Source organism: Microtus pennsylvanicus, chromosome 20, assembly GCF_037038515.1.
Source record: "Microtus pennsylvanicus isolate mMicPen1 chromosome 20, mMicPen1.hap1, whole genome shotgun sequence".
In the NCBI taxonomy this organism is placed as follows: Eukaryota; Metazoa; Chordata; class Mammalia; order Rodentia; family Cricetidae; genus Microtus; species Microtus pennsylvanicus.
In genome coordinates, this window is record NC_134598.1 from 5,203,719 (window position 1) to 5,225,259 (window position 21,541).

Sequence of the window (21,541 nt, forward strand, 5' to 3'; positions counted from 1 at the left end):
CATTTTTTTAAAAAAAAAATATGACTTTGTCCAGACCAGTGCATTCACCATTTGCTCTCAGAATATTCAAGCTGTTTCCAGTCTTGGCCACAAGAAGGAACACCAATGCTTGAATTCTTCTCTTTGCATCCTGTGCACAGTCTTTGGATTTGGGAGCCTATATATCCCAAGGTGAGCTGGCTGAACCACTGGATGTGTGACTGTTCATTTCAGTAGTTCTTGCATTTCCGTCCATGGTTACAACGGTTGTTCTCACCCTTTGAGAATGACTGTATAATACTGATTTTTGCATGTGTTCCAGCACTCCCGTGACTTTAATATGCATTTTCCCCAGCTTCTTGAGAACGCACCGTCTTTTCATGTATTTAGCCGATGTTTGAAATGTCCGTTCTGTATGTTGCCTGGTCTACTTTCATTAGGGCTTTCTCTGTCTTGTTTTTCTTTTCTTTTGCTGGCTTACCGAATGTCTTCTGGGGCTTTTGTGGGTCCCACTCTGAGGACAAACATCACAGTCACGCTGACGTGAGATTTAACAGCCCTGACTGTGATCTCCCTACGGGAAATCATAAAATCAAATGACTGTTTGAAACAAATGCCCCAGATCCCCTTCTTCTTCCCTTGAAGGGACTAGCTAAATAATTTTCACTCAGAAAAGTAGTAAAAGGTGGGTGTTTTTCATTCCAAACTATTACCTTGGAAGATTGAAGACAAGGAACTTTTCAGAGCCTGGTCTCTAAACTCGACATTCCCTGTGGAGTAAATCACCTTTATCCTTTCGTGTGGCTAGTGCTGGAGGGGGGACGATATCTTAAAAACTACCCAGTTGTCTCATAAGAGCTTAATATCAACTCTGGTCATTTGGCATGCCCTAAGCAACACCGTCTGCACTGCAGAGAAAACACAGATTCAGCTGCGTCTCCGAATGAAAGGCTGACCTTAACATCGGGGAACATGTTGAAGGCCCACTCCCCCTCTGTACGGGGGGGGGGATAGAAATCTCCAGAAATTTCTCACTTATTTCTGCTAAACGGAAAGGGTAAATGGAATATCATTTAAAATCTGATGTGAGCAATAGCCAAGGCTTCAGGCCTGAGGCTCTAGAGGGAACAAAAGAGGCCTAGCTCTCCTTGGCCCTCTTTGCTGCCTCAGCATTTCTTCTGTTTTGATTTTTCCTCGAGGAAATCATCCTCTAAATAGTGAAGAAGATGCAGAAATGGAGAGGCTGTGATGAAAGAACGTCGCTTTAATCCAGGCGTCCTCTGCTTTATCAATGTTTGAAGATGAGATTTGCTGGTCTTCACGCCCACTCTGGCCCCTTTGAGAACCCTCTCCTGGTGTTGTCCTAAGCCCCCCAGAGGCCAGCACTCTGGCACATTAATCCCAAGGATCAGCGGGATAAAAGAGAGAGAGATCAAAGGGAAGCCACGCATTGCATAGGAAGGGCACCACAATGCGGGAACAGGATGGTTGGCAGCCACACACTTTAATCTATGGGTGTCTCATAAAGGCGGAAAGTGGTAGGTAGTTCAAACAGAAGTGAAGGTGTGTGTGTGTGTGTGTGTGTGTGTGTGTGTGTGTGTGTGTGCGCGCGCGCGCGCGCGCAGAGTGGAATTTGGATGTGATTACCTACTCAAGGAAGTAATAGGCGAGGCTTACGGTAGTTACACTGGGATGAATGCAGATACTCATGTGGTATTTGAAACTCACAAATGTTTGCATACGGAAAAACTGCTGGCCTTTCTACTTTCTGCCTCATGAAAAGATAGCCCTGCCTCAGTCCCCCGCACCCCTAGTCCTTCAAGTCTCTTCTCAGTGATGACTTCCTTGTAGACCTGCCATCTTCTCGTGAAATCTATTGGGAAGATGTACAGATTTTATACATTTTTATTATATTTTTTATCTATTTTGTGTATTGTGCACGTGCACACAGGTGGAGCATGCCCTAGCACACAGGGAGAGGTCAAAGGACAATTTTCTAGAGTCAGTTCCGGGAATCCAGTTTGGATCATCAGGGTTGGAGGCAAGCAGCTTTTTACCTGGTGAGCCACGTCACTGCTTTACACTATTAGTAACGTTCTTCCAAAGAAAAACCTGGTTGGGACTTTGTGTGTGGATACGTCCACCCAAGTCCACATCACTGTCTGGTTATGTAGTCACTTATCCCTCAGCAGACAGCTGTGTCTGTCATCTGTCACATGCCAGGCCCTGGGCGCTAGAGACTCAGAGAAAGTGACCGAGTTCTGCCTGGAAAATACCCTTAGTGTAGTTAGAAACATTGCCGAAACCAACAAACTGCATTTGGTACTGGAAAGGGCTGAGGCACAGATAGGCATGGGACGACCTTCTGTGGGGGTCACAGAGAAAGGGCACTGAAGGTAGCTCAGGAGGACAGTAGGAGGCATTCTGAGTCGACTCAGCATGGAGTAGGTGGGCCATCGGGAGATGAGAGAGGAACAGAAAGAGTGAGGTAAGAGCTAGAAATAGAGGCAGGAACCAGATGGCGGGAGAAAAGGGAATTGCCAGGAAAGGGGGAGGGTTGTGACATGATGAAAAACCGCCTTTTGAACCAGGTGTGGTGGCGAGCGCCTACAGCCCCAGCACTTTAGAGACCGAGGCAAGAGAATAAGTTGGAAGCTTATGATCTTCCTGAGCGACACAGCAAGACCTTATATACACACTGGCGTGCGCGCACACACACACACACACACACACACACACACACACACAGGCACGCACGCGCGCGCATCCACCACCTCTCTGTGTGAAATAGAACAGTGGTGGCAAAGGCTGGGAAGGATGGGGGAGGTGGAGGAGGATGGGGATATGGGTAAAACGAGACGGGAGTCTGCTCTCGTGTGCTTCAGGGCAGTGCATTCTCAAAATGACTAGTAAAAATAATTTTGAGTAGGCCTGGCATAGTGGGGCACACCTTTAGTCTCAGCGCTGAGGAGGCAGACGCAAGTGGATGCCTGTGAGTTCCTGGGAGCCTGGTCCACATACTGAGTTCCAAGACAGTGAGGACTACATAGAAAGACCCTATCGAGAGAGAGAGACAGAGAGAGAGAGAATTGTGCTGTTCCCATCCGAAAGAAGCAATAGGTGTTAGAGCTAGTAGATCTCCCAGTTAACCTGTAATTTCCACATATTATTTATAGATATTTATTATCATATTCCATAAACATACATATTTGCTTTGTTAATTAAAAACATACACTTATACCCAGGGGTAAGAAGTGGGCAGAACTGGTGTCTTAGGGTCTCCGTTGCTGTGAAGAGACACCATGACCACAGCAACTCTTACAAAGGAAAACATTTAATTTGAGTGGCTGACAGTTCAGAGGTTCAGTCCATTCTCACCATGGTGGGACACGGTGGCATGCAGGCAGACATGGTGCTGGAGAGAGCTAAGAGTTTGACATCTTGACTCGAAGGCCACAGGAAGTGGTCTGAGGCACTGGGCATGACTTGAGCATATATGAGACTTCAAAGCCAGCCTCCACGATGACATACTTCCTCCAACAAAACCACACCTATTCCAGCCTCCTAGTACTGCCACTCCCTTTGGGGGCCATTTTCTTTCTAACCACCACATTGGTGGTCACACGGAACCCCACTATCAGAAGAATCCCACATTTGTTTTAATACCCTGATCTTGAATTTTTCAGTTCTCTCTCTCTCTCTCTCTCTCTCTCTCTCTCTCTCTCTCTCTCTCTCTCTGTGTGTGTGTGTGTGTGTGTGTGTGTGCATGTGTGTGCGCGTGTGTCTACGTGTGCATGCATGTTTGTATGTATATATGTACATGTGTTCATGTTGAAACCAGAAGTCAATGCCTGGTTCCATCCTCAATTGCTTTTCATCTTTCTTGTTTATTTTTATTTTACATATATGGATGTTTTACTTACATCTCCATCTATCTATTGAAGTGCCTGAGGAGGCAGAAAGAAGGTGTCTGATCCTGTGGACTGGAGTTACAGACCTTTCAGGACCTCAGTGTAGGTGCTAGGACTCACTCAAACCTGAGTCTTCTGGAAGAGTAGTCATTGCTCTTAACTGCTGGGCCATCGCTCCAGCCCCTCCATTTTATTTTTTGAGACCGGGTATCTCACGGAACCTGGAACTCAGTGGTTTGACTGACCAGTCAGACCCCTTAGATCTTCCTGTCCCTACCTCTCCAGCTCTGGGATGACAGATTCACACTACAGTACTGGCTCTTTGACATGGATGCTGAGGACCAAACTCAGACCCTCAGACTTTTGTGGCAAGAACTTTACTGAAGGAGCCATTTGCCCAGCCCCAAGTTTCCAATCTTTAAACGAGGGGTGCTGTGATTATATTGCACTGGGCTCTGAAGTTATAAAGCCAGTTCTGCCTACAATTGCATGATGCTGTGTGCAGTACTGGAATTATAACAGTGGTTAAGTCAGGCATGATTGTTGTAAGAGCTTACAGACTAGCATGGGAAATAGACAGGGTTACAAATGTGAAATCTTTTATATAGAGACACATTGCAGGCAATAAGGAGATGTAAGAGTCTCTCCTAGCCTTAGGGCAAAAAGCAAGGAAACGAAATTGCCTGTGGTAGGTAAGAACAATCCGTAGAGTCAGGAGAGATGTAAAAAAAGAAACTAGAAAGAGGAGGGCATAAGAGCCAAGGTTGGGATCAGATGCTACCAGGGCCTTCAGAACAGTGACATGTCCTGTAGAGATGCTGGAGACCAGTGGTTCTCAACCTTCCCAAGGTTGTGACCCTCTAACCCAGCTCCTCATGTTGTGGTGACCTCCAACCATAAAATTATTTTGTTGCTGCTTCATAACCATAATTTTGCTACTGTTAGGAACTTTAATGTGATATGCAGGATACCTGATATGTGCCCCCCTAAGGGGTCACGACCTACAGGTTGGGGACCATTGCTATAGATGTATTGTCAGCGGCTGGATGGACAGGGAGTCTAGAAGTAAATTTAGCACTGTTTGAGAGAACAGCGGGAACGAGGAAGTAGAGACCTTGAGTCTAGTTGCTGTTAATGAAGAAACTGTGGTTCAGCAGAACAGGGCAGTCTCAGGTCAGCTTCGGACTGACAGAATGTTGTTTGGTTGGCTTTGAGTTGATTTTGTGTGGTTTTCCAGCACTCTTTTGAGCATGGTTTTACACTGCAGAGAGAAGCTGGTAATTTAGGAATGGAGATAGTGATGTTGGCGGGGGGCGGGGGCAGGACTGAGGTGGTTCATCACCGGCAGACTAGCCACGAAACTGAAGAAAACATGCCAGTGGAAGCTGGCGAGTTTCCCATTGGAGAACTCTCTGATCTGCAATGTCAAGGCTACTGATACTTCACTGAACACAGCTACCTGCTGGTCCTCTGTCTTCTCCCTGTCCAAGGAAACTTCTGTGACTTTCTTCGCCTGCTCTTTAAGTCAGCAAATAGTCACGAGGTGCCTGCTATGTGGCAGGCACCGTGGTCAGTTTAGAATAAGAGAGAACAAGATGGACTAGACCCTGATCTCCTGAGACTTAGGTTCTGAGTCCATACCCTGGGAAGTCATGCTGGCTCCTCCCAGGATGCGTGTAAGGGGGAGACACTGATGGCACCAGACCTTCCTCCTACAGATCCCTTGCTCATTATGGTAGCTGTTTCCCACCAATAATGAAGATTAAGAAGTGTGCACAGTAATGCAAGTCAGTTGTGAATGGTGGAGGGGACAATCGTACTTAAAATGATTGCTAGTTTTTTTCCTAAGAAGAAATTGTTATTTTATCACATCTTAAGTAGTAAGGAAAATAATAAGGAATATCGCAGCAAGAGATATGTTCCCAGAATTAGCTTCCCTGACCTTTCCTATTTCCCTATTTTTTTCCCAGGGTCATAAATTCATTAAAAAGTCCAATATTTTTGTTGTCCCAAGCTGTATTCCTTTACCGGTTCCTATGGTGGTAGCCAGTGGAACACAGGTGGTAAGAGATCAAGGATGGGGTCGTGGTCAATAAAGCCACTCATGACGGTTGTTTCAGAGATAGAGAGTGGCTCCCCAAGGGCATCTTGGTTGAAAGAGTCTGCAAGGTATTCTCTAGAGCTCCGCAAGATGCTTGTTAGGCTCATGGATCTTCACTCAGATACATGTCGGAAAGTCTGAGGATGTGGTCCAAAGGTAGAGCTTGCCTAGCACACACAAGGCCCTGGGTTCAACCCTCAGTACCATAGTATGAAATGACCTCCGCCACACATTAGTAAGGGACTGTTAAGAACCGCTTTGGTAAATTGGGATTATGTATGTCTCCATGATAGAGTGGTTGCCTACTTCGTGTGAGGCTTTGGTTCCTTTAACAGCGAAAGGTCTAAGCACAGGGGACAAGAAACACCAAAGACCCAGGAAAGGCATTGCCTACCTATTGGTCCTACAGCCTTGCTTTAAACATCTGCTTTGGGGGTCCCTGCTCTCCCTGGTACCTGAGTACTAGTCTTGGGCAGACTTTTTGGAATGTATGAATTTTATGAACCTTAAGATGGTAAGAGCAACTTTTTCTAGATACCAGGATATAAATCTAGAAACTCTAGTATAGGCCAGAAGTGCCTAGCTCCTAACGTGCTTGTGGACCACTTGGGAATCTAGTTACCATGGCAGTTCTGATAAGGAGACTGAAATAGAACTTGGGATTCTGCATTTCCTCCGTGCTCCCAAGGGAGACCAGTGCTGCTGCTCACTGGTCCTTGGAGTTCCCAAGAGTCTGGCTCTGCACCGCCTGGTACCTTAGATACTAGCTCCATCAGACTTCTTAGGTTAAATGGCATTATAAATGTGGTTCCCAGGCTGCGGGTTAGCCACAGGTCAAATGCCTGGCATGCACGTTGGGTTGGAAGCAGCTGAGTTGGACTATGCAGAGAGCGTTACTGTGCTTGCACAAGGTTCAGCTGGACAAACTGGGTCAGAGTGACAACTATTACAACACTCATTTGTTCATTCGTTCATCTATTTTATCCTTCAACATTTACGATGTGTAGGGTTGGATGCTTGGGCATTAAGGCAATGGGTCCAGGTAGCAGCAAAAGAAATGTCATCCTTTGCTAACTATAGAACTCAGTACCCTAGAATAGAGATGCCCCCAACATGGCAAGGGATCCAGAGATGGTGTTAGTGAACCTGCTGGGTAGGCGGGTAGCAGGAGACATCTTGCATGGTTTGTCAGTGGTTCTCACAGAGTCTTTATGCATTTGTCGGCTGCTGATGCATTTTTCCCATTCTAGGGCCATAATCATCAGAAATGGAGAAGTCATCCCCATGTCGTCGGAATTCACCCCTGAGACTGAGCGTCAGCGACTTCAGTACCTGGTAAGAGTCATGTGGTCTGGCAGAGGGTAGTGATGTTGGGGGTGGTGTCAGAACTGTTTGACAGGAACGCATTGCTGTGACGTGAGAGCAGCCTCACCACAGCCAAACGACATATGGTATTAACCCCCCCCACACACACACCTTCTGGATCACACATCCTGACTGCGTGTGACGACACACCCCACCTCCGTGAATGATTATTGCAGCTAACTTGCCTCCCGTCTGCAACCATCTGCACTCCGTGTGCTCTGCTTCTTCCCTTGGGTCACCGTGCAGAACCCAGGGGTCATTCTGAGAAGTGCAGATCCTCCTTCCTTGGCCTGCAACTCAGTTGAGCTCCTGCAGGTCTCACGATCAGTCCTGTGACCCGAAGGAGCCTCTTCTCATAGCAGCTGAAATCCCCGATGATATGCCATACAAGTTCACACTCAAACAGTAAGGCTCAGAACCCTTCAGGACGATGCAGGTGTCAAAAAACCTGTTTCAACATTGAAATAAATTCTGCCTGTAGACAATCCTCTTGGGGGTGAAATAGTGGGAGGTCTTTGGAGACCTATGCTCCCCTTCAAAAGCAAAGTTTTGTGAAAAGCAGAGTGACATTCTCTTCCTTGTCCTCGAACTCCAGAAACAAGATGTTGGGCATAAAAGTAAGTCTTAGATAAAAGTAATTTGGGGCCATCCCAAGTCCCTAGCTACTTTGGGGGCTAAAGTCTCTGGGAATCAGCACAGTGGGCAGAGATCTGTGGGGAGAAATGTTTTCCTATGAGATAGGAAAACTGCAGTAGCGCCCCCGCCCTTCAGCTCTATGAACAGACTGATCTGTGTTGCTGACAGTTTTCCCCATGTGTCTTAGCAATGTAGATAGTTGTGGGAGAAGGAGGGGGTGCCAAACATTTCATTATTTTACAGTGTGTGTGTGTGTGTGTGTGTGTGTGTGAGAGAGAGAGAGAGAGAGAGAGAGAGAGAGAGAGAGAGAGAGAGAGAGAGAGAGAGAGCACACTTGCATCAAAGAGCAACTTGTAAGAGTCAGTTTTATCTTCCTAGCGTATGGGTTCCAGGAATTGAACCCAGGTCATCTAGGTTGGCAGCAGCTGCCTTTACTGCTGCACCACGGCTGGCAAGATTAAATTCCTGTGGTTGATTTAGAAAGTAGCCCTGTACCTTCACTCAATTCCCCAGGGAGTGATTTAGGCCCTAACTCTACAACATCACTGTTACTATTGACAAGGCATATGTAATAGCAGGAATCCCCAGACGAGCATAAAATACGTGATTTATCTTCTGCCCAGTTTGTGTTTTGTTTGGTTGGTTGTTTTCAGGGGTTGTCAAGACAGCTCAGGCCAGCCACAGGCTTGCATTATCCCCTCTCCCCAGTACCTTCAACTCCGTATTCATTGCGGATCTTGTTTTTATACCAAGACACTCTAACAAAAGCAACTCTATGAAGCAAGGGTTTTGTCTTGACTCACGGTTCCAGCGTGCAGTGCATCACAGTGAGGAAGTCCCGGGTGGGGGGGGGGGGGGGTAGGAGCTTGCTCCACAGTCAGGAAGCAGAGGGAGGTGACTGTTAGTGCTCTGGTCTCTTTCTACATTTTATCATCAATAAAAGAATATCTTCCTACTCAGCCAACCTAATCTACAAAATTCCTCCCACACACGCACGCCCATTGGATTGTCTCCAAGTGATTCTAAATCTTATCAAGCTGACAGAGTTAACCATCACAGCCTCTCTCCAAGAACTGGGACAGGAGGTGTAACCCTGATTTCTAATGGTGCCGTCCCACATTTGCGGTAGAATGTTCTTGAAACTAGCAGCGATGGAGCTCAACTTATTTCTTTATCTTTTGGTTGTCTAAGAAAGTGTAGACGCTTGACTCCAGTCCCAGCTCTGCTGTTCCCTAACTGGATGGCTTTGTCCAAATCTCCTAACCTTTCCAGACCTTGAAAAGTCAACTGTGAAATGTAGCGCTCGACAGGAGGGTCACCAAAAGCTCTGAGATATGAAAGTCATTCCCAGGCGAGTTTATAGCAGCTGGCCTCTCTGACACCTGTGTGGCTTTTTCTGTCACCCAAGGCCATGAAATGATCTCAGCATAGACCTTGTCACTTCCACCGAAAGCTCTGAGATACCTTCCGTGCAGAGAACACAGCCAGACTTGCTGGCCGATTCAAATCCCCATCTGGTTCTCCAACACCATCTTCCTGTGGCTACCACCACCCATCCCCCACCTCCCCAACCCACGTCAGCCAGATCACTACCTTTCCTCAGCTCACGCCAGCCACCATCTCTCTGACCTACACCCGTTCGGAAATTTACTCTGTGTAGATTCCTTCCTGTCTCTGCTAGAATTCCCACTCATCCTTTGAGATGCCATCTCAAGAGACACTTCTGAGAAGTATCCTTTTCCTCCAAGGGAGTCACCCAGTGCTGGTACCCACAGTATATAGAGGCCTGTAGCGTGGCTTTCGGGGGGGAGGGGTGTTGTTTGTTTGTTTGTTTGTTTGATTGATTGTTTTGGATGTCTAGCTTCCTCTCCAGATTGAGTTCTGGAAGGTGCAGCTCTTATCTTAATCACCTCACTGCTGAACTCAACCTCTAGCGGCTGGCGCAGCGCAGGTTTGGAGTGGGTGTGAATGAGAGAATGCTGGGTCAGCAATAAACAGCGCTTTCCGCGGCCCTCCTGTGCATATGACAGCAGAGTAGAGACATTTGTGTCTGTCCCTCCATGCCCTCCACTGAAATCCACTTAATTTCTTGTGCTTTTCGATTTTTAAGTAATACGTTCTCCTTGTTAAAAAATGGACGTGGCCACTCAATTCTAAGGGAGGCTATGAACGGCTGAAGTTCCCTGGGGAGTGGGGAGAAGATGCATGTGGCTCTGTGTGGGTTCCACAAGTCACGTCATTGGTCACAGATCGTCAATTACGGGGATAGGAAAACTCAGAAGACCTTGTAGGGATTAAGCAAAATGATGTGCACAAAGTTCCTTTGTGTTACCCAGTTCTCATGTAGCTCTTGTTTGATGAATTCAAGTCCTGCTCCTTCAAATATGCTTGGTCGTTAACACAAAATGCCATCAAGTACCTGGTTTATAAACAACAGCATGTATTTCCCACATGCTGGAGGCTGTGAAGTCCAGGGTAAAGGCCTGGGAGTTTCAGTGTTCAGCAAAAGCTCTCATCCTGCCTCATAGAAAGGCTTTTTTTTCCTTCCTCATATGACAAAGAAGTTCTTGGAAGCCTCCTTGTCCCATCCTTAAGCTGTAATCACGCCCACACACACGGCCTTACCTTCCAGATATCATCACAGAGGGATTTGGCTTCCACATATGAAATCTGAAGGTCTATAAAAATTCATTGTAAAGCAAAATCCTGCCGGCCTGAGATCCATTTTGCCCTGCTTTACTTAGCACCCACTTCTGATGTTGCTAAGATGAAGGGATATTTTGGAGTCTGTCTTAACCAATCAGTGTGGATTCTTAATATTAGTCTACAAAATGGGGCCAAATGCTCAGTTTCTAAAAGATGAGGACACCATCTTCTTAATCTCTCAGCAGGTAGACAGGAGGAGTGAACGCAATCTGAATCTAAACCACCCTGGTAGCCCAGCCTCTTATCCCTTCAAGTTTAGAAATACATGCTCAGAAATGATCTGCTCTGGCCAGAATAATCACACAGTGTGACTATTTGTAGGGAAGCAATTTAGGTTAAAATATTTGAAATGTAACATGAAATCTTCATGACAAAATGTTTGTTAGAATAGGAGGTCGTTAATGTAAAGTTCTGAAAACAGCATCAAGTATAAGAGGTAAGTCACCCAAGTGTGGAGTGGACTGCCTTAGTCCGGCCCAGGAATGACCTGTGCAACCTCGGTCCTCCACCGTAACTTGTTCAGAAATGACAATGAAAAGCCACCCCCTTGGCAATATAAGCCATGGACATTCTTCTTCATCTTACGATGTGGCTCTGCACACTTACGAACTCATCACAGTTAAATACACCTCAGTCAAAATGCAGCCAGTATGTCTAATTTTCCAAACAGTATAGCTAAGCGTGGCCCAACTTCAACATGCCCGGCGCATATACACTGGCTCACAGTATAGGGAACTCATCCAGCAAGCTGAGTGAGGTGGCACACGTCTGTAATCCCAGCACTCAGGAGGCAGAGGCAGGAGAATCACTGTAAATCAAGGCCAGTCTGGGCTACATAGTCAGGCTCCATCTCCAAACAATAAACACATAAGTCATCAGCAGTCTGATTTGTAATATAATAAAGTGCTGGCTATCTCATTAATTTTATTACATGCGCTACTGAGTGTGAAAGTGGAGCTGTTTGTTATATAGATATTCTTTATACTATCATGGAATCAAAAAAATCATTAAATCCAACCATGTCACCCAGGGACCATCTGTGCGTGAACCTTCTTATGGTTTTAATTGCACATGCTTCTTCTGATTTTTTGACCATCCATTGCCCTGATCTAATTATGAATGGTTGGCGCAGTGATGGTTGGAGTATCCTTTTCCCTCGCATGATCTCACCCTGTGATGGAAGATCAGGCATCTTCTTTATTCTTAGGGCAAATCAAATTTTATGTTCATATTGTGTGAAGAGATATTTATGATAGAATTAGCAGAACATCTAGGCCCTTAGCTACTTGCTTGGGGTAGCTGTCTGCAGTCCCCAGGCTCTCTGGCTGAGAGAAATAAATAGTGAGCTGGTCAGAGTAGGGAGAGTGGCCAGGGCCCTCTGTGACCTGCAGTAGAGGGGAATGGTCTTGTATGCACGGTCTGGATGCTTAGGGAGAGTGGCCAGAGCCCTATGTCATCTGCAGTGGAGGAGAATGGTCTTGTATGCACGGTCTGGATGTTTAGGGAGAGTGGCCAGGGCCCTCTGTGACCTGCAGTAGAGGAGAATGGTCTTGTATGCACGGTCTGGATGCTTAGGGAGAGTGGCCAGGGCCCTTTGTGACCTGCAGTAGAGGAGAATGGTCTTGCTATGCACGGTCCGGATGCTTAGGGAGAGTGGCCAGAGCCCTATGTCATCTGCAGTGGAGGGGAATGGTCTTGTATGCACGGTCTGGATGCTTAGGGAGAGTGGCCAGAGCCCTCTGTGACCTGCAGTAGAGGAGAATGGTCTTGTATGCACGGTCTGGATGCTTAGGGAGAGTGGCCAGGGCCCTTTGTCATCTGCAGTGGAGGAGAATGGTCTTGTATGCACGGTCTGGATGCTTAGGGAGAGTGGCCAGAGCCCTATGTCATCTGCAGTAGAGGAGAATGGTCTTGTATGCACGGTCTGGATGCTTAGGGAGAGTGGCCAGAGCCCTATGTCATCTGCAGTGGAGGAGAATGGTCTTGCTATGCACGGTCCGGATGCTTACGGATCATGGCATGAAGGCCGATTGTAAGACAACGCGGCAGGTGTGTGAATTTTGTTTGGTCTTACATCCTGACCTCAGGGGCTCTTCACACAGCTCTTGGGTAACATGAACTTTGGCTCATAGGCTCTCTGATGGAGGTGACTAATAGTGCAGGCTTGTGGGTCTGTTGTGCTCCACCGAAAACGGCAGGAGTATGTATGATAAAGGGATCAGGGCCCTGTATTCTTACGCTAGCCGCCAGGGAGACCTGATGAGCCTTCAAGCCATGGTTCTCCCATAGCTGTTTGTTTATAGGTTTGTTTGTTTGTTTGTTTGTTTGGTTGGTTGGTTGGTTGGTTGGTTGGTTGGTAGGTTGGTCTTTAATGGATTGAAATAAATACTTAAGGGAGTCCATGCAGCTAACCATGTTCTGAGAGAGTCAAAGCCTAGCTAGGTGAGAAGGGGATCTGGCTACTGGATGTTCCTCAGCAGAACTGAGTGCTCTGTGGTTGCCTTCAGGAAACCGCCCCGCCTTCCTGAGGCTTCAGGGGGCAGCTAGAGATGAATCACCCTCGGGGGATCTCAGTTCCCCTGAGATAAAGAGAGGAGGCTCCATTCTGCCTTGCCGTCTTTACAATCTCTAGTTTGATTACATTAAGATATGCTGGTATCATCAAACCTTCCAGCAATATGCTCTGTCCTTGCAGAGTAACCCGCGTCTGCAGCTGGTTTTAATCAAAGACAATGTGCAGACAAGATGAAAGTGGGCTTCAGATACATATTTGGTGCACGCAAGTCCAGCATTATCTGAGTGACTGTGGTGTCTTAGATACCCCAGCCCTGCTCCAGCCTGGACCCATTTGTCTACTATCTCTCTGGTGCTGCTGGGCTCGGGAAGGTTTCCAATGAAGACTGTCATCCTCTGAGCTGCCAGAGATTTTCTATGCCCTAGAGTTGTCATCACAAAAATAGTCCTTAGGGCTGAACCTGCTTTTAAGACAGGGGCCTCTAACGCAGTGGTTTTCAACCTGTAGATCTAGATCACAACCCATTTGGCGGTCAAACAGCCCTTCCACAAGGGGTCACATATCAGATCTCCTACATACCAAATATTTACATTAAGATTCATAACAGTGGCAAAATTGCAGTTGTGAAGTTGCAACGAAAATAATTTTATGGTTGTTGGGGGAGGGGGTTCACCTTAACGTGAGAAACTGTATTAAAGGGTCACAGCATTAGAAAGGTTGAGAATCACTGCTCTAATGGGAAATTCGAGTGTGCTTCTGAGTAAAAATGGCAGGCGTCCCACTTCGCCTTGACAGCAGGGATTCAACCTAGTAACCTGGGTTTAGTTATTGTTGTCGTTGTTGTTGTTGTTGTTGTTGTTGTCTTCCCTCTGATTGTGCTACAGCAGAGTATATGGATTCGGCGAGCGGGAGGATGCCATTCTAATTCTAGCGTCCTTGCCAGTTTAACTCTGTCTCAAGAAATGGCGTGTAAGTTCTGTATTTCCTATCTAAACAGTGGCAGGCTGAAATCCCCTGTAGCCTGTTTTTCTATTTCGTTTAGGTTCCAAGGACTATGTGGAAGTATAATTGGGACCCTTTCTTGAAATCCACATATGCCAAGCAGAATTTTACCAGTTCTCAATTCAGCAATAACTTACGTATACGAGCTTGGTTCTCGTCAGTTTGAGGTGTGGATACGGTCACATATGTGACACCACTCACATGACGGTGTCAGAACACAGTCCTCACTGTCCCCCTTGTTTGAGACCGGATATCTTCATTGTTTTTCTTTTTTATGTGTCAGGCCCTTGAGCTTCCAGGGATCCCCCTGCCACCAACATCTCCCTGTAGGAATGCTGGGGTCATAGATGCCCAGGTTAGGCATCTGGGGTGTGTGTGTGTGTGTGTGTGTGTGTGTGTGTGTGTTAGCGGGGTTCTAGGACTTCAAGCCCATGTCCTCATACTTACGTAGTAAGTTCTATCTATCTATCTATCTATCTATCTATCTATCTATCTATCTATCTTTCTTTCTTTCTTTTTTTCTTTCTTTCTTTCTTTCCACTGAATCATCTCCCCCACCTCATTTTGAGGTCTTTAGTTTTTAAAATCCACTGAATCAACTCCCCCACCTCATTTTGAGGTCTTTAGTTTTTAAAATCCACTGAAACAACTCCCCCACCTCATTTTGAGGTCTTTAGTTTTTAAAACAGGGTCTCACTGTACAGTCTTGACGGCCTGGAACTCACTATGTAGACGAGGCTAGCCTTGTCTCACAAGAGATCTCTCTGCCTCTGCCTCTGCCTCCCCAGAGCTGAGAGTAAAAATGTGCCTGGCCACTTTGAGATTTTTAAGGACAAACTACGGCTAAGAATTCCTCATAAGAGAATCTAACACACACATATTAAATGTGAGATCTACCCCCTCCCTTCACTCCCAAACTAAATAATGAGTTGGCTAGCCTTAGCTCAGGAAGAGCCTTCTCATTCAGTTATATCATGAGTACCCGTGATCCCCAGTGGCCTGACTGACGTTGTGCATTTCATTTCACATCTGACCTTAGATTTTCTATCGTGATAAATCGTCTTGGATTTACTGTTTCCAGTCCTCTTCTTATGTAATCTGATGAGAATTTTCCCCTCTAAGGGCAAGAAGAAAGAGATGACTCAGCTGGGGTTTTTGTTGTTGTTGTTGTTTTATTTGTTTGTTATAAGGAAACAAAAGATTTCTGGTAGCCAGTGAAATTCTGCCTTTCAAATTTTGAGAGGTCTGGATATATTTTGAATTAATCTCAGAGCTGTAGTTGGGCATTTCAAAGCACGGCCTGTGATGGAAATGCACCATCTTATTTGATACGTACATAAGCGTCTTGACTCCCTGTATCCTGCTGAGGGGAATGGAAACTGAAGGCCCTCTCTAAGAACAGTTTGGCAGCCACTCCTGAACCAGAGCCATGCCATGGCCCAGCAGCTGCCATTTCCACCTCGAAATGGTCACAGAAACACAGACTGCGGATAGAGTCCAAACTGGGACCTGTCCACCTGCCCACGGAAAAGGGAATGAGCGTGTGAATTGTGGCTTCATCCCAACAGGAAATGTTACATGACGCTGAGAATGAAAATAATGATGGCTGTATGTAGTATGATGGATGGCAAAGACTTTTCTGCCCCCGCCCCCCACAGTGTCGGGGTTGAAACCTAGGGCTTCGAGCGTCTAAGACCTCTATCACCAACCTCTGTCCTCAGACCTAATTGGTGACTAAGGGGCCTACAAGAAAGTGTAAAAATGGGGTCCGGGAGATGCCTTAGTGAGTAACAGCACTGCTGAGTGAATTTGAGGATCTGAGTTCAAATCCCTGTAATCCATATAAAAGCCAGGTGTGACCACACCCCCCAGAGTGTTGGAGACAAAAACAGGAGATTGCTGGCATTTGGTGAGGGCCAACATGGCTCTAGGTTTAGTGTCAACTCATTCCTGCCAGTGAGGTTAGGTCTCTGCAGATCAAAGGAGGGACACCAAGTGTTGGAGCCCAAGGGTGGTACAGACAAAACTTCTCATTTTTACTATGAAGGCAAGCCAAACGCGAGGTGATGTGTACATTAGCTGAAACAGACGTAAGTACAGTGAGGGAACACGTCTGGTGCTATGTCTTATGAATGTCGTCTTTGGTCATGAGAAAAAGGAGCAAGTATGTTCCTCCCAGGCCTTTGCCTTTCCCGCAGAGATCACGTGGACCTGCCAGGGCAGTCCCTTCCATGTCCTTGCTTTCAAGTGCACTCACTTACGATAGTTTATGCAATTCTCTCTGGAAGGCCACCTTGTGGGAAGAGCTTTCTGCACTCTTCCCGCAGCCATAGTTCCCAGTGGGTTCCCAGCTTTCTTACACAGGCTCCCACAGGTCAGTGAGAGACCCTGTCTCACAGGAATAAAGGGGAAAAGGATAATAGAATCGGTCCTTGTCCTCTGGCCCCCATACGTGTGCACATAGGCACATGCATACATGCACACTTCATACATGACACATACACATGCACACCACACAAGTGTAAGTGCAGAGACGGCCAAAGCCAATCTAGAAGTTGGAACAGTCCTTCCGTCTGGGGTAGCCATGGGGATTGTGTAGCTATAATTGCAGAGCGAGGGGCTGCTAAGGGGCTGGGGATGTTCCTTTTTAAGTGCTAGCTACATAGGTATGTTCAGTTTGTGAACGATTTTCACCTTGTAAATATGTAATAAGCCCTTTACAATGTATATTATACTTCATTGAAACGCTTTAGGTAATTGTGCCTTTTATTCGACTGTGCATTGTAATTTTTAGGAAGAGCTTTTCGGCATCCCTCAGGAAGCCTGTCCCCTCTTTGCTCTGCACTGTGCTCTCTTAGGGACACCTCTCAGTCTCCTCAAAATGTAGAGCTGTTTTCTACGCTTCTTACAGAGGCAGGCTGCACAGGCGCAGGGCTCTTGCTTCCGCGGCTCTTCAGCACCTCTCAGAGCCTCCCTGACATCCATCCCCTTTCTTCACCATGGAAGTCCACCATCTTGCCTTAGTCTCTGGCTGTAATGGCTGTAAAAGCCTTCCTGAATCTCCCCCTGTGTTGTGAGCTCTAAGCAGCAGGGCCTCTGTCGTTCTTATGCAAATTTCTTTGACTTGATATCTCACCCCAAACCTGACACCACTCACTAGCCAGTTGGCCACAAAATATCATCCCATAGCAGAAGGAAAAGGGGAAAGTACATTATATTTTAGCAGACAGTTTCCAGTAACCTCAAGAGCCACTGTCTCTCCACTGGAAGCCTATAGAGTCCAATTCTTAGCCTTTGAATATAACCTTGGGATCTAGCTTGCCTATTCTGCCTATTCTATTTCTTCTTACCTGACAAAGTTCTCCAAGTTTTACTCAGCCCACATAAGCATCTCTCAGTCCCGTGTGCTGGGATGAGAACACATAAATATTCCCAACATGCGAATATTGAAATACTATCATCAAAGAGAAAGATACCAAATATATTCAGCATATCAAATAAATATGGAATGTTCAGGAAGGTGTCCAGAGATTTTTGTTTGTGAGTGGACATGGGTCCTATATGCTTCATCCCACCTTAGATTTGATCCACGTTTTTGTTTTGTTTTGTTTTTGTTTTTGAGACAGGGTCGCTTTCTGTAGCCTTGGCTGTCCTAGAACTCATTATGTAAGTAAACCAGGCTAACCTCAAACTCACAGAGATCTACATGCCTCTGCCTCCCAAGTGCTGAGATTAAAGACATGCAGCACCACGCCCAGCCTAGGTCCACATTTTTAGCAAGTTAGCATCCTTATGAAATGTGCCTTGGGGGGAAAAAACTGTAGTGATGCATGCATATTTATGAACTGCCCAGGTATGGGAAGTGGAGTAAATCATGCCAAAATTATTCAGGACTCTTACAACTTAAGAGCCAGGAAGTCATTAAGTTTTATTGCTTGAAGCAATCTAACAAAGTCTCCCACATTTTGCAGATTTAAAATGTTGGAGCTTGTTGCTTCAAGTGAAATTCAGGTTTAAAAAAACAAAAACCACCTGTGGAACACTAGACTCCAAAATGCTGGTGTAAGCCATCAAACCAGGCCAGTACAAATGAAGCCATCCCAAACAGTCCAGACACTTGGAGGAGGTTTCAGATTCCAACTTGCTTGGCCACTGTGCATTTGCCAGCCCTGCCAGCTTCTGGAATTCACAGGCTGCCCCATCCCTTCCTAGAAGCCAGGCTTCTCCCAGAGACTTTAACAAAGTCATTCAAACAAAGCTTGGTGAAGCCCTTCCCAACGCTTTGAAACCTCACTTAAACCCTGCGCTCTCCTAACAAGTCATAGTGTTCAGAGACCTTTGTTGTTTTGTTTTTAATGAAAGCAAACTAGACAAAGGATTGTGGGTGGGTTGTAGAACACTTACCCATCATACCTAGAGAAGAAAAGGAGTCTGTGTCCAGTGGTAGAAATACCACTGCAGAAGTTTGAAAGAAATTCTCAGGTAACTTTTTTCCCCTGTGTTTTTCTTTTTCTTTCTTTTTTTGAGGCAGAGTTTCTCTGTGTAGCCTTGGCTGTCCTAGAACTCACTCTGTAGACCAGGCTGGCCTCAAACTCACAGAGATCTGCCTGCCTTTGCCTCCCAAGTGCTGGGATTAAAGGTGTGCACCCTCACTGCCCAGTCAGATAACACTTTTATAATAGGTGGTTGGCTTTGGACATATATACTTATGCATAATGCCTATTAGACCTGTGCTAGTTTTTGTTAACTTGACAGTCACCTGGGAAGAGGGGCCCAACTGAGGAACTGCATCCACCGGAATGGTCTTTGACCATGTCTGTGGGCATTTTTTTGATTAATGACTGATATTGGCGGCCCAGCCCACATTGGATAGTGCCACCCTGGGAAGACTGTCCTTGGATGCAGAACAAAGCAAGCTGAGCTCACGTTGGAGAGCAAGCCCCTCCAACAGTGTTCCTTCAGGGTTTCTGCTTGAACTCCTCCCCAGCTGCACTCAAGGACAGACAATTGAAATGGGAGCCAGATAAACCCTCTCCCATCCAAGTTGACACCGCTCGGTGCTTTATCATGGCATCAGGAAGCAAATTAAGGCAAGACGTAGATGTAAAAGTTTCATGGTAATTGTAAGAAATGACTAGCAAGCAGAAGTCGCTACCTCTGAAACCCAACAGGTGAATTTTTTTTTAGGTGTTGTGGGTTTCTGTATCACTTCACCATCTCCTCTTTCCCTAAGCCGCCATGTTTGCTCTGTCCTTTGAGCTGAACTCCAGACGGTCCTCTCAGTACAACTTAAGCGAGTCTGCAGAGCTCTGTTCAAGAGGGCTTGACCAGTGTGGGGCAAGTGGATACTTTAAATGGCCGTGAGCAGTAAAAGAGAAGTCATGGGTACAGACAGGCTGCTTCTAACTCCGCAGCGGAAATGGTTGGGACAGGAAAGGCATCATGCCTTGAGTTCTGAGACAGTTATCAAAGGAGACAGAGTAATCACCATAGAGACAGAAATCCAAGGGTGCGGCAGGAATATCAGTGTGGGATTACATATAATATTTCCTCATAACCAAGATGCCTTCCCACACACATTTTAATATATGTGAAGTTGAAATATTATGCAGATGTGGACATGTACAAGTATAGCGAATAGCCAAATATAAAGAAGAGACAGTTTCTTCTGCTATCCCTTTATGAGGCCCATTGTGAGGCCCCTGTAACAAAAGATAGATTGACAAAAGATAAGGCCGGAATGTGTCTAATATAGATGTTATTTGACACATAAGGTATGCCACATAAAGAGGCATCACTTTATAAGAAAGACTCAAAGAAACACATGGAAATGTGCATGTATGTTCAGACCTGGTAGAGAGTGGACATTTGGGCCTAGAAGGATGGCTCAATGATGATGAGTACTTGCTGTACTTGCAGAAGGTTCAGGTTCGGTTCCCAGCACCCACACTGAGGACCTCACAGCTGCCTGTCACACCAGTTCTATCCCACACCCTCTTTAAACACCAGGCATGTAATGGTCTGCTCTGTCACTTTAAGAGACAAGCCACGCCCACTCCTCCACTGTCCACTGAGGCAAGCTGATCTTCAGCTTCCAGCCTGAGTCCCTTCTCTTTTCTGTCTCTCCCCTCACCTCCCTCCCCCGCAAGAGGCAGCTTCTGCCTTGCTCCATTCTCCCCACTTCTCCCCTCCCCCTCTCTCTGTTTCTCTCTGTTCCTCCCCCTTCTCCCCTTACCCCCTCTCCCCTTCCCTTCCATAACCCACTAAGTAAATATCCAACCTCACTCTGCATGGCGTGCCTATCCATGTCTCTGTCTTTCGCTCACCGCGTAGCTCCCTGCCCAGGACCAGCCAGCCGCCTTCAAAGACCTTGGGCATGGTCTTGTGGTGTGCCTATCTGTCTTTCTCTCCTCATGGGACTCTCTGCTCTCATGGCCCACTGCAGCCACATAGGGATCCGTGGCATTTTTACTTAATCCATTACAAGACACATGTATAATACATGTACATATATGCAGACACCCTCACATACACACAAAATAAGTAAAGGAAAATAGTATTTTAAATAACAGGCATTCGTGGGAGATGTGAGATTTGATAGTGGGGTCCTCATTTAATAGGAGTAAACCAGGAAAACTTAACAAGACTTTTAAAATCGATTTAAAGATTATTTATGTATTTTATTTTGAGTGGGAGAGGCAGGTATATGTGGAGGTCGGAGGTCAAAAGTCAGGACTCTCCTGCTACCTCATAGGATCCAGGGATTGAACTCGGGTTGGCGGGCCTATGCACTAGGGCCTCTGCCCACTGGTCCATCTCACTAACTTGAAAGATGTGGTTTTTTACTTTCTGTGCTGGTACATCCCTTTGGAAGTAAAGACATCCCTTCACAGTCGGTGCAGGGGAGTGCCTCTGCAATGACAGTCATGATCTGCCAGAGGGGAGAAGGGCCAAGGGAGAGCAAGAGAGAGTTTGTATGCCTGCCATCTTCTGGGTGAGCCATAGTCTAGGATTGTGTGTCTGGCTCTGTCATATCAACTTGCAGGGTAGTTGACAAGTGTCTTGGGGAAAATTCCTCCCGAAGAAGAAACCATTCGTCAATCTTCTTTGGATCCGACTGGTTCTGTGGAAGGCATGGGCTGGGCAGGAATGAGACTTGGCTAGCCACATTCCTGGAGAGGGAGTCAGCCGGCTGTAGACAGTTGCTAAGCTTTGAGGTGTGCGACGTTAGGCTGTGATCATTGTGAAAACTGGGGCTGTGGTTCTGAACGGAAGCGCAGCGAGAGCCCTCGGATGCGTGGCGTGGAGAAGTTTGGGGGAGTTTCA

General features: G+C 46.4%; 1 protein-coding gene across 1 annotated transcript in view; it reads left to right on the forward strand.

The window, feature by feature from the left end:
• Ppm1h (protein phosphatase, Mg2+/Mn2+ dependent 1H) overlaps window positions 1-21,541 on the forward strand; it is a 253,940-nt gene that overhangs the window by 164,709 nt on the left and 67,690 nt on the right. Inside the window, exon 5 of the mRNA XM_075954933.1 lies at window positions 7,242-7,326. Within this exon, the coding sequence (XP_075811048.1) occupies window positions 7,242-7,326 (85 nt within the window). The remainder of the gene's footprint in view (window positions 1-7,241; window positions 7,327-21,541) is intronic.